The 17,145-nt window shown below is 35.2% G+C and overlaps 1 protein-coding gene across 2 annotated transcripts in view; it reads right to left on the bottom strand.

Annotated features, from left to right (window-relative positions):
- LOC143233964 (adenylate cyclase type 5-like) overlaps window positions 1–17,145 on the bottom strand; it is a 131,863-nt gene that overhangs the window by 34,708 nt on the left and 80,010 nt on the right. For both annotated transcript variants that reach the window (XM_076470901.1, XM_076470902.1), the window contains exons 3-6: window positions 12,668–13,824; window positions 5,407–5,556; window positions 1,079–1,200; window positions 444–683 (exon numbers count right to left, since the gene is read on the bottom strand). In XM_076470901.1, the coding sequence (XP_076327016.1) occupies window positions 444–683; window positions 1,079–1,200; window positions 5,407–5,556; window positions 12,668–13,270 (1,115 nt within the window). In that variant the 5' untranslated portion in view covers window positions 13,271–13,824. The remainder of the gene's footprint in view (window positions 1–443; window positions 684–1,078; window positions 1,201–5,406; window positions 5,557–12,667; window positions 13,825–17,145) is intronic.

The following is a 17,145-nucleotide window of genomic DNA, read 5'->3' as shown; positions in this document are numbered from 1 at the left end:
TGAACAGACCGTCAGCAAAAGTCAAATTTTAACTCTGTCCGTATATTCATAAGTAGTATATACGCTTATTTTAATGATATCAATAAAAATATTACTGTTTGTCAGTAAAATCAAAATTGTAAGGCTAGAAATACTGTCTTAGATACGTAGTTTAAATTCAAAGGCGTTAAACGTTTAATACTTATCTTATTTTATGTATACCTAATAATCTTACACAGTAGATAAATCTAACTTGTGAAATGTCGTTATTTTATACCTGTATTTCAGGAAAACAAATTGTACAAAAGTGCTAAATAATATATTAAGTCATGGGGCTATTTAACTTCGAGTTTTAAATGCATATATTGAAAAAAAAGTGATAAAAATATGTTTTCAGTATTAAAGAACATATGTTAATTTAGAAATTGATTTGTCTAACTTGCTTTTGACGAATTAAAACTCACGCAATGGCGTCAATCATGTCTAGTCCCATTTCCACACAACAGTGGGCGTGGTCGGGCCGAGGCTCTGGTATTCCACTAACACAGTAATAGCAATCTCCCAGTATCTTGATTCGTAGACAATGGTTTTCTGCTGCAAGTTTGTCAAATCTAGCAAATAATTCGTTTAGAATCTTTACCACTTCCTCGGCAGTACACTGGGACGCGAGCAAAGTGAATCCACATATGTCTGCAAACAGAATGCTAGGAGCGAAAAACAAAACAAAAACAACCTTAATATTGTGTAGGATGAACCATATCCTGGAATGTAACTCCATAATATATTAATATACTTGCTGATACCTTTGTCCACTAAATCATAGCTTATGCGGCATAGCAAACATGAGTTTAATCAAATAACTGGACACATGTTTCACCTTTTCTATCCAATCATTTTTAATTCGTCCCAATATGTTTTCTTATGAATATGAAGATACCTTTCTGATGCTGTAAAGAGTTCAGAATCTCTACAATAGATGTGTTCACAGAAGCAAATAAAACTAAATTAAGAAATAATTAATATTCTAACCACCCCAGGGCTAATTATTCCAGCCAACCAGCTTCTTGTGACATAACGTTTTTGTTGTGTTTTTTTTTACCTGACATTCTCATGTCTCTGAATGTAGATTTTATGAAACATCGTATCCTGAGGCTTCTTGGCAATATCAGACTTCATCTCCATGGCAACGTGTCTCGGTAGAACTGACAGCAAGAGACGTTCCTAGATTAAAAACATCAAGTAATCGTCTGTATGGGTCGTCAACGTAGAAAATGTCATTTATGTAACAGCAACCATTGTCTTCAAAATAATTTTTAAAATGGATGAGTACTTTGATTGACAAATGACTTAAGAAATTAGTAAAATGGGTGTTTCACTTAAAGCAAAGCCATATTGGGCTATCTGCTAAGTCCACCGAGGGGAAACGAACCTCTGATTAATGTATTCAGACCAAAGATGAGGATTAGTTTAACGCAGTAAGAATAAAAATAAGGTGTTTATTTCTCTACTCTTATCACAATCAAAATATAGCTATATAAAACTTCCTAGAATTGTCACTTACATTTTAAATATCAAAGATTTCATAACAAAGTTAATATTGGTGTATGAAGCACATAATCATAACAATTTGTTTGTTTTGAATTTCGTGCAAAGCTACACGAGGGCTATCTGCGCTAGCCGTCCCTAATTTAGCAATGTAAGACTAGGGGAAAGGCAGCCAGTCATCACCACCCACTGCCAACTCTTAGGTTTCTCTTTTACCAACGAATAGTGGGATTAACCGTCACATTATAACGCCACCACGACTGAAAGGGAGAGCATGTTTGGTGCGACGAGAATTCGATCCCGCGACTCTCAGATTACGAGTCGAACGCCTTAATCCACTTGGCCATGCCAATCATATGCAACTTAATATCGGTTCATGAAGCACATAATCAAATAATAACGAAGTTAATATCGGTGTACAAAGTACATAATAAACGTGAGCTTCGAAATAGAAGAATTTACTAAAGGTTGCAAATTGATATTTAAGTAAGTAAAATAACGTATTATATTGAAAACCATAGATAAAACAATATGCAAAACTGTCACGTAGAGTTTAACTTTTTTAAAGTTATCATTTGACGAAATGAGTTGGTGCTCCTCTGAATATGACTTCCTATATGTATAACATTTTAAAGTTATCATTTGACGAAATGAGTTGATGCTCATTTGAATGTGACTTCCTATATGTATAACATTTTAAAGTTATCATTTGACGAAATGAGTTGGTGCTCATCTGAATGTGACTTCCTATATGTATAACATTTTAAAGTTATCATTTGACGAAATGAGTTGGTGCTCATCTGAATGTGACTTCCTATATGTATAACATTTTAAAGTTATCATTTGACGAAATGAGTTGATGCTCATTTGAATGTGACTTCCTATATGTATAACATTTTAAAATATTCAATTATTTGATTAAATTAAATTCATTTCGTGCATTATAAAACACACAAAACAAAAATAAAACAAACATCTATACTTGTTTGTTTTGAATTTCGCACAAAACTACAGAAGAGCTAGCCGCACTGATAGTGAAAGACTCTTAGTCTACTCTTTTACCAATGAATAGTAGGATTTACCGTCACATTACAACGCGCCTACAGCTGAAACGGCGAGTATGTTTGGTAGGAAGCATCTATACGACAACTTACTTCTTAGTTTTTCCACGAAACTGTCTTTAATATGACATTCACAGTAATGTATCACTTCGCATCATCTACGTACAAAAGAGTCCCTTGAACCTTTGATTCCCGTATTTCAGCCATCGACATTTACTTAGATGATTTGTTATGTCATTAAGTATAATGTATCGAGATGTTTTTTCTGTAAATAATTAGTTTGAACACTCTAAACTTTAGATTTGGCACTGTAGTAAAAGCTGTGGAGATGATAGCCTTTTTTATTATTTTTCTCATTTGTATATTATCTTTTTTTTGTAAAAATCTGTAAAAATACTACTGTAAAAAGTCTAAACATTTAAACAACATCACAGTCTGCATACAATTAGTTATATGTGTAAAACTCCATTTATATATAGTCGACTCCTTTCTAGCCAAACTTCGAACGTCCGCCATTTTATTTTTATGGACCCTTTTAACCTTTTTTTTTATGAATTGCGAAGAGACACTACCTGCATATTAACTGGTATCGAGCTTCTATTACTGATCGTGCTTGTCCTTACGAAAATATTTAATTAACTTGTTACTATTATTGGCTTTTTCGTTCATGTAAGAAAGCTAAAAGATCCTGTGAAGAAAATGAACAGATTTAAATATAAAAAAACAAACTCCCAGTAAGTGACTTTCCAACCATACTTCACGCAAGAGAGACGTAAGCCTAATATGTACAAGAAACATACTGCTCTTCATTATTAGAAGAAAGTTTTATAGATACAACAGGTATTACACAGGCAGACGAAAGGCACCGAGGATTTTATTTTTCGTGAAAAGATGAACAAAAGTTTTATGGATTATAAGAACATTCATTATTCTCAATTTTAAGCATATTATTGAAAAACAATCGGATATTTTTTCCGATAGCAATAAAAGACTATTAATATTTTAAAGCTATTGAACTGAATTTATTAAAAATGAAATTTCCAACTTAAGTTCACGAATATTAAATCTAAACTTATATCCTTGTTGTATAGATAGAGTTCGTAGGATAAATTTGTATCCTTGTTGCATAGATGGAGTTTGAGATTCGTAACGTATTAGTGACTAGTTTCAAGTAATTTTTTTAATATAATCACTTGGATCTTTATTGGATTTAGTTTTATAAGCCAAATACGAACAACAGATTGTGATGTACTTTAAAATCTGTTGGATGCGATTCGCGGTAGTGGAACTAGGAGAAATACTTCATACAGCATGACCAGGTGGTTAGGGTGCTCGAATCGTAATTTCATTCTACACAAATACATTGTGCCAACACTTATTCTAGTTTTTATCTCAAATAAAACTTTAAGGCACCTGTTTTAATCGGTTACAGTTTCAGGCTTTGAGACTCTACCGCTAAGGATACCTTGCTGATTGCAAAAACACGTGACAAAAATTCTCTTAACTTTTTGCAATTTTAATTTAATTGAAAATCTCCGATATAACGTAAGAGTCTATTCAAATATTCAAAAGAAATTTTAAAATAATAGTCATATATTTTTTTCAATTTTAGGACCCAGGTCAGCATTGATGATAAATATATTTGGTTATACTTATATCCCAGGTCTGACATGGCCAGGTGGTTAAGGCATTCGACTCGTAATTCAGAGGGTCGCGGGTTTGTCTCCCCGTCGCACCAAACATGTTCGCCCTTTCAGCTATAGAAGCGTTATAATGTGACGGTCAATCCCACTATTCGTTGGTAAAAGAGTAGCCCAAGAATTGGTGGTGGGTGGTGATGACTAGCTCTCTTCCCTCTAGTCTTATACTGCTGAATTAGGGATGTCTAACGCAGATAGCTCTCGTGTAGCATTGCGCGAAATTCAAAACAAAGAAACATAACGTGACAATCAAGTTGCAAGTTTCTAGTTGAATACATCAACTTGAGACAGCAGTCTTTTTCTAGTAACTTGAATAACTTAAGAGGTTGATGGGGCCATAGCCTGAGAGTTCACATTGTGATTTATTTTCTTTTTAATAACTATTAACAAGTATTTGTTTGGAATTAACCACAAAGCTACATAATAGGCTATATGTGATCTATCGGTTTCTAGCGGTGTGAATCCGCAAACATTTCGCTGTACCACTGAAAGGAACTAACAAATAAAGCTGCCAATCGCAGACTATTTACTTCGTTGACTTTAAATAACGACTTCGTATGCGTGAGGGATTAGTAAAGATACCCGAACTACGCGCGGAAATAAACGTCACTCTCATTTTTAGAGACCACCGAACTCGAACCGCTTACTCGACTGCTTATCCATGTGGACTCGATCTTTGGGTTTATTTGAATTCTTCTGTCAAATTTTTCGAAATTCACCCAGCAATTTCTCGCTCGGACTTGTGATGAGAAAGCATCAGACATATTGACAGTTTTCTTTACATTTATAGACAATTATTCTGTTTCACAAGTTGAAAAGATTTAACCAGATAAAAAGAAAGAAGCATGGTAAAGGTGAAGGAGCGAATTGGCATGTTTTAAAACACTGTTGCTGATCATCGACACTTAAAGTTGAGTACATTTTCGGTTTTAACACTGATGCTAATTAGTTATTGTAACCGTAGGCATAGACAATGTCCTTTACCCACAGTGTTAGTTATTTTGGACTGAACTATAAAATATGCTTATAAATAATGTCACAAACCCAAGAAAAACGTATTTTAAAAATGTGTAAAAAATAAAATTAAAACATATAATTTACTAAGATATGAGGTACAATACCTGTTTCTGATTTTCTCGTTGAATGTTAAGACGAGATTCAATACACTGGCGAGTCTCCAGAAATGCTTGTCTCTGTGCTGTTTTACTTGGAAAATGAGAGAAGGTACCAGCTATGTTGATTGCTACGTAGAGTATAGAACTAGCTAGAAGCTGTAACAAAATCATATAGATACAATACCTTCGTTTATTTTGTACGGTAACATTGGGATAAAAACCATTTTAAGTGTTAAATCAAACTGTCATTAGCACCTCCGCTGCACTGAGCAATAGTTGTTGTTAATCGTTATTTAACACAAAGTTACATATAGGACTATCTGCGCTCTGCCCTCCACGGGTATCAATTTTCTTTGTTTTTGGTTTTTTGAATTTCGCGCAAAGCTACACGAAGGTTATCTGCGCTAGACGTCCCTAATTCAGCAATGTAAGACTAGAGGGAAGGCAACTAGTCATCACCACCCATCGCAAACTCGTGGGCTACTCTTTTACCAAAGAATAGCAGGATTGACTGTCACGTAATAACGCCCCCATAGCTGAAAAGGCGAGTATGTTTGGTATGACGGGGGGATTTGAATCTACAACCATCAAATTAGGACTCGAGCGCCCTAACCATCTGGCCATGCCGGGCCATACACAGGTATCGAAACTCGGTGTTTAGAAATATAAACCCGAAGACATAACGCTATGCCACTAGTTGGCGCTGAGCAGTACGCGTCAGGCTTTTACAACTAGAATTTCGTGTCCGATCCCTGTGGCAAAAACAGCGAACACATTCCACTGTGTAACTTTGCAATAAAAGCAAATGAGTTTTCGTTAATTTAGTGAAAATTTGTTAAGAATGGTGCTTGGCAACTTTACTCTTATTTTATTCGGTTTATTTGACTTTAGCTGTTTTTTTATTGTTGTTCTATTTCGTCCAAAGTTTAGTTGTACTAATCGCCATCTGCACCGACCATCCATAATTATAAATCGATAAACCAGATGGAAAGCAGATAGTCAACACCTTGCATTGCCTACTCTTGTTTAATCCTGTCAGACCGAATAAACAAAATTAAACTAATAAACACTCAATCACTCATGTTAACTTCAAAGTGTTTTAGACATTGTAAAATTCTTATTGAAAAAATATAATTGGTGACGCAATTTGATACAAAGAAAGTTAATTTTTTTTAGTACAGTTCTGTGTTTTTCAGATATTCGTCTGTGAATGCGAAGGTGTAACTTAACTTTAAGATAGTGTATTTTGAACATATGCCACACGATCCAGCTCATTATCATGTAGTACTGAGCCTAGGATGGTTAACAAGGGGTCATCCCAGAAACCGGTTATTTAGGGTTATTTCGATAAATCTCGATGAATGAAACTCAGCACAACTTTTAAAAGGAAAATAAAAATGAAAAAACAACAAATATTAATGAAAATGAGACATGACAAAATTTATATGAATTATACTATGATGGTACCGTACTGGATGTTATATCATCCTTATATTTCCTTTTCAATGCAGAAATGACAATTTTAATTTTGGAAATCGCCAGGGAAGTCATCATATAATTCGTATATCTGCTTAAGTTTCAACATTGTATCTTTGAGCTTTACTGTGCCATTAGTTTCACACAGTATCGAAACTATTACTTTCTTTTATATAATTCCATTCTCCCTTTTGAAGATGACGATACTACTATGGCCCTTCCACCACATTCTTCTGTCTCATTGTCAATGGAGTAATTAATTAAGGAACCTCCAATTCAGCTGGTTTGTCAAACTGATTGGGATATTTTCAAATTAGTTCTTCCCTCATCCAATCTATGGTTTAGTTTAATCGCTACTCTCAAACCATCACTGATTGAGATATCTTCAAATAAGTTTTTCCTTCGTCCAACTTATGGATTAGTTTAATCGTTACTCTCAAACCATCACTGATTGAGATATCTTCAAATAAGTTCTTCCCTCATTCAACCTATGGCTTAGTTTAATCGCTACTTTCAAACCATCACATCCACATCTAAAACATTTCAAGCATATTTTATTGTTATGTTGTTTCACTTTACCAAGTTAAACCTCCGTGTTGGCACTCGTGTTCTCGGGTCAAGTCACGGATCTTGACCTCTAAACTAGTGCCTAACGTTTTATATTTGTCTAATCAAAACAACTCAAACCTTTTCGGGATGATTGATGGTTTTTGTTTTGTTTTTTGGGAGGGGTCCACATCAGTATGTTGGGCTATCTCCTGTGGCAGGTGTTACACTTTTATGAATAGGATCGAAAAAATATGTAGTTTAAGTTTAAACACCTTACGTTTAAAATCTTCTTTAGCATCTTTAAGCAGCTTATCTTTATCAAACTAAGAAAACTGGAAATAATACTTACTAGTACCAAATTCCAAAATAGCTTTTGCAAATAAAGTTTTATTTTTCTCTCAGAATTTCACATTCTAAAGTTTCTAGACTGGAGATGCTTAATCTTTTTAAGATGGGCTCCATACTTGTGACATGAAGTTCGTTTATAGTGATCAATAAGTATTAAATTATCTTACTTTCAATAAGATTAGAGGTATGAAATATTTAACGGGTTTGCTTATTTCCTTCAGAACGTTCGCGCTACATAAAGGGCTATGTACACATAAGCCACTTCTAATTTTGAATTGAAAGACTAAAGGGAAGGCAGATAGTCAAAGGCACCAACTGTTATCTTATAGGTTACTCTTCCCTGACAATCACTCTGACAACGTACCACTTCCCCTTTAAAGTGCGGAGTTGTCACGGCAACGGTTTTACAGTTTTCAATTTCGCGCAAAGCTACACGAGGGCTATCTAATTTAGCCAACTCTTGGGCTACTCTTTTATTAGCGAGTAGCGGGATAGACCGTATCATTATAACGCCTCCACAGGTAAAAGGTGTGGTTGGTGTGGCGCTGATTCGAACCGTGATCTTTAGACTACGAGTCAAGCGTCCTAACCACCTGACCATGCGGGGCCCATGTAAATGAATCATGAATCATAAGCTCTCGGATTTACAGTCCAAGGTAGCTAACCACTAGGTCAATCCCAGCATTATATAATGGAAATGAGGAACCGGTTGTGACGCCAATATGAACAATAATAAAAATGATATGGCAAGATATATACATTTGAATATAACCCAGTTGTTCTCTTTAGTTAAGTTTTCACTTAAATAAATGGATCGGGCGTGGCCTAATAGTTAGCATGCTGTTGTCTATTACTAAACACAATAATATACAAAAGGTTAACTGTGCTCAGCCCGTCACGGGTGTTAAAGCCCTGCAGGCATCTCGCTGTGAAGTAAGTTTCTCCTTATGTTCTATATGATTTGTACATTTCATTTTATAATAACCAATGTCTTTGATTTAACTTTAGCCACATCTTGCAACATTTAGTGTGTTATTTGTTAAAGATTATGATCTACCAGTTTATTAATTATTGTAGTTTGCAGGATTTTGAGTACTTCTGATGGAACTAATGTCTGTGTATTAATATTTATGCTAACAAACAACAGGTGTGCATACCTACAAGTAACAGCAACTAGTTGAATAAACAATTTATATACAACTTGGTTATATTCAGCATAAAGAAAGAGGATTGGAGGATATATAACAATCAAACTGTGTTCAAGTTGATGTAGTGTGTGTGCGTATACTTTCCTATAGGAAAGCCACATCGGACTATCTGCTGGGTCCACCGAGGAGAATCGAACCGTTGATTTTAGCGTTGTAAATCCGTAGACTTACCGCTGTACCAGCGGAGGACTGGTGTAGTGTAACTGAAAATATACTTGAAAAATATTTTATTTTATTTATTTGTTTGTTTGTTTGTTTCAATGCAAAGCAACGCAGTGGGGAACCTAACTCTGTCAACCGCATGGAAGCGAACCTCCCAGATTTGATCTTTATAATGGTGAAAACGTACGGCTGAATTACTGAGCTCATAGAGAATTACCAATTGCTATTACATATTGAACTGAGCACTGCAGTTTCAAGCTATATCGACGTTTTTTAGCTTAACTAGACCAGTTGCAGGCGTCATAAAAATGAGCTCACATATTTTTAGTAAATATTTCTTTATATTAGTACCTGCGTACCTTTTCGTAAACGTCCTTATTAAAACTGTGCACTGTATTTAATATTTCTTACAATGTAACAAGTTTAAGATTTACCAAATGGTAGCTTCCAGAATGTTCTCATTTCTTCTGTGATTTGTTTGTTTGTTTCTTTTGAACTTCGAGCAAAGCTACTCGAGGGCTATCTCCGCTAGCCGTCCCAAATTTAGCAGTGTAAGACTAAAGGGAAGGCAGCTAGTCATCACCACCCACCATCAACTCTTGGACTACTCTTTTACCAACGAATAGTGGGATTGACCGTAACATTATAACGCCCCCACGGTTGAAATGGTGAGCATGTTTGGTGCGACTGGGATGCGAACCCGCAACCCTCAGATTACGAGTCGCACGCCTTAACACGCTTGGCCATGCCGGGCCATGAAAGTAACACATTAACATAAGAATTTGAAAAATAGTATTCAAAATGTGTGTATACTTCACATTTATAAATGTCAGTTTGGTTAAAACCCATTATGTATAAACTGAAAAACCCAAGATTCATGACTTTTAAGCTGATGTTTCGTTTAAGTTTTGACTATCAGGTAGCCACTTTCGAGACAGCTATGTATCTGATTTTATGTACACTAAGTATACTTTGCGTTTGTTCCCATAAACTTTCTGCGAATCCCAAATATCTTAAAAATCAAACATATTATGAAGACAAAGACAAGTTGGGACTGATATTTGATTTTTAGAATATAAAAATACTTGTTGCACTGCAGTTATTTTGATTTACGAATTATTTAAAGTGTGTCTCTTAAAGCGATGGATTTTGTTTTTGTGCTCAACTTACATCAATCCCAAAAAAAGTATAAACAGTAAGTGATGGATTCCTTTATTAATATTAAATATAAAAGAGAACATTACGAGGATCTTTTCTTGCCATTTATATTTTCCAAGAATCCATTATTCAAGAGATAAGGAAAGAAAAATGGTACACTGTTTATACCTATGGAAATTCAAAGACTGTATTTCCTTACTAATATTTTCATCAGCATCTAGAACAAGAGATGTTTGCCTTTTAACCGTTTTGCAGCCTAAAAGTAGAAACAATTAATGCAAAGTTCAGGTTATTGACGAGAAGGCGTCTTACGTAATCCTGAATGTCTAAGTAATGGCAAGATGGCATTTGCCACATAGTTTATCTCCACATGAATTATTTGGATAACGTTGAGCTCTTTGCTTCTTTTCTACGAACCAAATAAAGGGTATAAAAATGCCTTCACGAACTTTATAAATTCTCGACAGAAAAAAAGGGGATTAAAACTTTTAGAGCTTGCGCAGTACGTACTAAGTTAAAACGAAAAGGCGCAGATTTTTAGATGAATGTTGTTAAAAAACATAAACTTCATTTAAAAACGGGCCCGGCATAGCCAGGTGGTTAAGGCGCTCGACTCGTATTCTGAGGGTCGCAGGTTCAAATCTCCATCGCACCAAACATACTCGCCCTTTCAGCCGTGGGGGCATTATAATATGACGATAATCCCACTATTCGTTGGTAAAAGAGTAGCCCAAGAGTTAGCGGTGGGTAATCTGACACTGTTTAATTAGGGACGGTTAGAGCAGATAGCTCTCGTGTAGCTTTGCGCAAAATTAAAAACAAAACAAACAAAAATAGTCTATTTGTGTTGTGCCTACTATAAGTATCAAAACCCGATTTTTAGCATTATAAGCTCTTAAACTTATCACTGATCCACCTAAGGATTATTGTAAGGCATACAAATAGGAAAGATAGCAGCGTATCTTTCACCATATTATGAATATAATAATAACAAAATAATAGTAAAAACAGATATATTAAACATTCTACCCAATACTGTTAATGAAAGTGACTTTAAAGAATGAACAGAATGCTCATTACGGAATACATCGCACGTTTGGCCTGATTTGATAATCTGCTGATTGAAACTGATTAAGCGAGTTGCGAAATTGTCTGTTGAGTTGCATCTGATACCAACTGCTGCAACATGCCATTATTGCATGACACTCAACATGATATAGTTGCTCGGCTACTACAATGCCAGTTCTCCTCTGATTTGTCAGCATCTTGATTTTACTTTGAAAACTGAAATTTTGTACTTAGTTATATTTATATTATTATATTTAAATCGCATGAATTTGGCGCCCTTATAACAACACGCGTTTCGAGAAGGACAGGACCTAGTGGTTAACGTACCACACTGTATTTCAAGAGTCCATGTTCACGTCCCGTTACTCAATAAAGAAAAAGCGCGCTCCACTCTTTCGAGCTCTTTGTGCTACATGAATGATGGTTAGATCCTGCTATTCCATTAGAGTAGCCCAAATATTAATGGTAAATGCTGCTGACTAGCAGCTACCAATTGGTAATACACTAATAACCTTTAGTTTATTAGTTCAAAATTAAAAGATACAAGAGCAGATAGCTCTTGTGAAGCTTTCTGTAAAAATATAAAACAAACTAAACTAGTCGGTGAAGCCCATTCTCTGTGGTTGTTCCAATTCCTGAATTTTGTTCCCTTACGAGGGAGTTTTTATACACCTAAATCACCTTGTGGTCAAGCTATGTAACAACCTTGAATTTTTTTCTGTAATCCTAAATATGACTAAAACACAAAGTAAAAAGCCACAATAGTCTTAAGGCCAGTTTCAAAATTTTCGTTTTACCATTATTCCATGAGGGGCCAGGACTACCCCATTGGTCAGTGAACCAAACGGTGTATTCGACAATTCATGGCTCGTATCTCGTTACGACTAAAACATTCTCTGCACTTTGGGGCTGCAGCTGCGATATAAGGGTAGTAGTCAAGCTTACCAATAAATCAGAATGTCCCAGAGTTGAGTACTCTTGGATAGCTACTTCTACTCTATCTTACGATTTCAAAATTAGGGACAGCTAAAGCAAATATTCGTAGCTTTGCATGAATATCCCAAATACAACTGTCATTGAGTCACTGAGTTTTGTAAAAGACATGGACACATGATAGTGACTGTATGACCAACACTCTTCTTTTCTTATTTTTCCTTATTCAATAGCTTATTGTTCAAAATGAGATAGCTTTAAAATATTATTTTCTTAGTTATTAGTGTAGTACATATATTTCTACCATATGGTAAAAATATTAATGGATTATCAATCAATGGAAAAATAAAACTAAGCTCACTCACCTGCTTCCACAAAAGATGACTGCCAAAGTTAACTACAGCTGAGCACGCCACCTGGACTATGGCCAGCAACATACTATACACCAAGGCCTCTTGTATGCGAAACTGCAGGAAGGTGTAATTCAGGTAGATAAAGAAGGACGTACACCAGATACTAACGGTGGGAATAGTTGCGTCCAAGTCCATAACCATCAGGATGACGATGATGAAGAAATTTATGAGCAGGGTATAGGAGAAGATCAGAAGATATATTTGGTTAAAGAAGCTTTGAACGCTAACAATAGCCATTATTATGTACAAAGCAATCATGACGCCAAACGTATAGCCATGCAGGAGGGAATCTCGACCGCTTAGTGCGTAATTCAAAAGTACCATCACCAGAGCGATGCTAATCAACAAGAACAATAAGGCTGTTAGTCGACGCTGGTTTATGTTGAAGAAATATCGCTGATAAAGATACTCTGTGTCATTATCGGAAAAGCGCTGGAGTTTCAAAATATTAAACAACATGTTACAACAACGTAGAGAAATAGGAATTCGTGGGGTCTCCTGGTTGGAATGACCATTGTCAACTGGCCCAGTCGAAGAGGATTTGGTGTCAGCCATGTTTCACTTTTTTTTGCCATACATACGTTTACCAAACCTATGTAAACAAAACCTGTAGAAGCGCAATAGTGTTAAAAGAAATGTATTCTAAAATTGATTTCTGAGTTTCACTCAAAACAAGAAACGCGTTTTTATCAGTTGAACGTACAATGTCAAAAGCATGCTAATAACACATAAATACTTAAGAATCTCCTAAAATATTAATGATACGTTCTCGAGGGATAAACGTAGAATAACAAAGGGTTTTCATGGCACATAAACACTTCAGAATCTCCTAAGGATATTAATGACAAGTTATTGTCAGTCAGATGTGAGGTGGCCTGACTTTTAATACTCCAAATGGTACACAGAAAAGCTTAAAGAACAGCTTAAAAGGAACGGATGAGTCGTTAAATCCATTGACCAAAGAAGCTTTCAAAATCAGATGTAATGAAATTAATCTGCTTTGAACATCGTATTGATGTTCAATATGGAAGACGTCCACTGAGTAGCGATCTTGAAGTGGAAATAACAGGATAACGAAAGATATCTATGCCTTGTCTTCAGCTCCGATGCTATAAAAAGAAAACAAAGATAATTCTAAAATAAATAATTAAAAAACAATACGCGAACCATGGTTAATACAGTCAATGTTATTTTTAAGGTTTCAATTACATAACTTTCGTTGTTTTTATACGATATATTTAGCCGTGAATACACGTCTGTATCTCATTACGGATACTTTGTAGTTATATCTCATATACAAAAATAATCTCACCGTAATTAATTACACTGTACGGACTGCAAATAAGTACGTGATTGTGAACTACAGACAGAAATAGTGAGAAAAGCTTACCTTTTAGTTTCTGTCATTTATCAAACGCAGGACAACAATTTGCGCAGTCATCAAATTTTGTTAATTACATGTGATTTTTCTACTTGGAAGAACTTGATTCTACTTCAAGAAAGTCTCCAAATGAATTCAGTAAAAATATTATATATATATTTCTAAAAGTGAAATAAAGGCACTTATATGTACATATTAAATATTTGCTGGTTTATTATAAGTTTTCACTTGAACATTTATATAATCACAAGTTGTTGTATGTTTTCAACTTCAGCGTCATCACTTAAGTTCTTTCACGATCTCTATGTCCAGCACTTTCCACGCGGTTAAGTAACCCAGATGTAGCTGAAATTCCATATGAAACATTTTAATAAATGCTTAAGAAGGACTTAAGCATTTTTGAAAACATTAATTTAGAATGAGTGGAGCTGTAGCAGTCAAGTTAGAAACTGAAAGAAAGTCCTAATAACAGTAATATACTGGCCCATCTAAAAAAAGGCCCCTAGTGGCACAGCGGCATATCCACGGACTTACTACGCTAAAAACCGGGTTTCGATATCCTTGGTGGGCAGAGCACAAGTAGCTCATTATGTAACTTTGTGCTTAATTTAAAACAACAACGAAAAACACTCTGAAATAAGTTATGATTTTACACGGGAGACATGGCGGAGACGTCCCGCCCTTTTTCAACGACGAAGAAATGTTCCACACAGATTAATGTTCCACACAGATTGTAAAACTTTTGTTTCTTAATAATTTATTCAAATGATCACTAGTCAGTATTGCGATTTTAACATTTAAAAAAAATATTTTCCATGAAATAACACTCATGCTCTAGTTACAGAATCTCTTCTTCCATTTTCAGGACCAAAGTCACGATACTGCCGGTAATACATATTGATAAATAATTAATATGGTACGAAAAATCAAGTGAAATATCAAGAGTATATATAATATAATATAATTATGTAACCAGAGGTTTGAAATTTAGGTGCATAAACTAACCTGACCAAAATAAAACGTTACACCCATAACGAATAATTTTTGCCCGAAAGTAGTTCTAAGAAATGTCAGTATATTTATATAAAACATGTCTGTGATTGGACTCAATTTGTTTCTGTTTGCTCCGAAATAAATACTATTCTTCTTAAGCAATAATTAATATTTTAGTTTGTTAAATTAATAACTGATTGATGAATTCTTTTATCTGATAAAAGTTTTTTGGATTTTTTTTTATAATGCATAAGCTGTTCCTTACGTGATAAAGCGCCTTTTCGAATGATACCAGTGCTCTGTTATACCAGTTGTAATAAGTGTTTAATATTACTGAATAACAGTGTATAGGTAACAAAACGTGTTTGTTTTTCTTATAGCAAAGCCACATTGGGCTATCTGCTGAGTTCACCGAACGAAATCGAATCCCTGATTTTAGCGTAATAAATCCGTAGACTTACCGCTGTATCAACGAAGGACACGAAACGTATTATTTAATCAATCATAAAACAAAACTACAACTGCTACCACAGTTTGGTTTAGTTTGAGTTTCGCGCAAAGTTGCACGAGGGCTATCTTCGCTAGCTGTTCCTAATTTACCAGTGAAAGAGTAGAGGGAAAGCAGTCAATCACCATCCACCTCCAACTCTTGGGTTACTACTTTTTCAACAAATAGTATGATTGATTGTTACATTATGACACCTCAACGGCTGAAAGGGTGAGCATGATGTGCTGTGACGAGGATTCTAACCCACGACCTTCAGGCACCCTAACCACTTGTTCATGCCGGGCCGCTAACATAGTGAAACCATACATAGTTAACTGACTTGTTTGGCACCTGAATAGGTTTATTACTTATCTTTCTCGTCACATTAGTTACTTTACTTTTCTCCCTCTGATGGTTCAGCTAAAAATCATATTCGATACTCGCTGTGAGTACAGCACCGATACTCCACTCTTCTTCACCAAACAAGAAATAAATGAAGAATAAACCTCATAAAATAATTAAAAATAATACTAAACTTCACTAACTGTTTCTGATTTTCAAAAACAGTCATATTAGTAGAGTACAGAATATCGGGCCTATACAGACATTTCCTGCCAGTTGGTTTCAGGGTTGTGGGTTAAATATTTAATAGACACATAATGCATATTACAATATATCATATCTGCGAGACTAGAATCAGTGCCAGACTCTAGCGTTTATAATTTAATAAGCAGAGATACGTATAACTGTTTCTAAGAGACGAGAAAATAAATTCTGTTAAGAGACAAGTCTGGTTGCTTTGGCGTAATTAATTATTCAAGTGGATATGAAATCGCTTCACTTTGGAAGAGACGTAAATAAAATAATTTGACCATTGCTTCCCACTAAACGTATTAAGAGAATAACTTATTTTCTTTCAGCGTCCAACAAATCAAAATAAATGTCCATTAGAATTGGTGAAACTTTGTAGAATGGACAGCAACTGCCTCTTGTGGAGACACAAGTGTAGAGGACAACGTTTCGAAAGTCTTCTGCCTTTCGTCTTCAAGTCAGAATAGAATTATTTGTTTGTTTGTTTGTTTGGAATTAAGCACAAAGCTATACAATGGGTTATCTGTGCTCTGCTTGTCACAGTTATCGAAACTCGGTTTCTAGTGGTGTGAGTCCGCAGACATATTGCCGTACTACTGGGAGACTCATTAGAAGTAAACTCAAAAAATTTATCACTTTTACGTGCATTCATTTTATATACGACCCATAGTAATGATGAAAGAAATTACCAATGTCCGCCATGTTAGGGTTAGGAGGAATAAATGTCCTTGTTTTAATTATCATATGTGTCACCCATTGCAATGATGATCGATAGGAGGAGAGAGTAGTTATAATGTGACAGTCAAACTTACTTTTATTTGTTAAAAGAATAGTCCAAGAATTGGCGATGCGTGGTATTGGCTAGCTGCTACCCTCTAGGCTATCACTCCAAAATTAGGAACGGCTAGCGCAGATAGCCCTTGAGTAGCTTTGCACAAAGTTCAACGCACAAACAGTACAGACTAGCCATTAATCTTC

The sequence above is a fragment of the Tachypleus tridentatus genome, chromosome 12 (genome assembly GCF_004210375.1).
Source record: "Tachypleus tridentatus isolate NWPU-2018 chromosome 12, ASM421037v1, whole genome shotgun sequence".
In the NCBI taxonomy this organism is placed as follows: Eukaryota; Metazoa; Arthropoda; class Merostomata; order Xiphosura; family Limulidae; genus Tachypleus; species Tachypleus tridentatus.
Note: the sequence above shows the minus strand (reverse complement) of the source record. Positions and strands in the feature narration are given on the sequence as shown.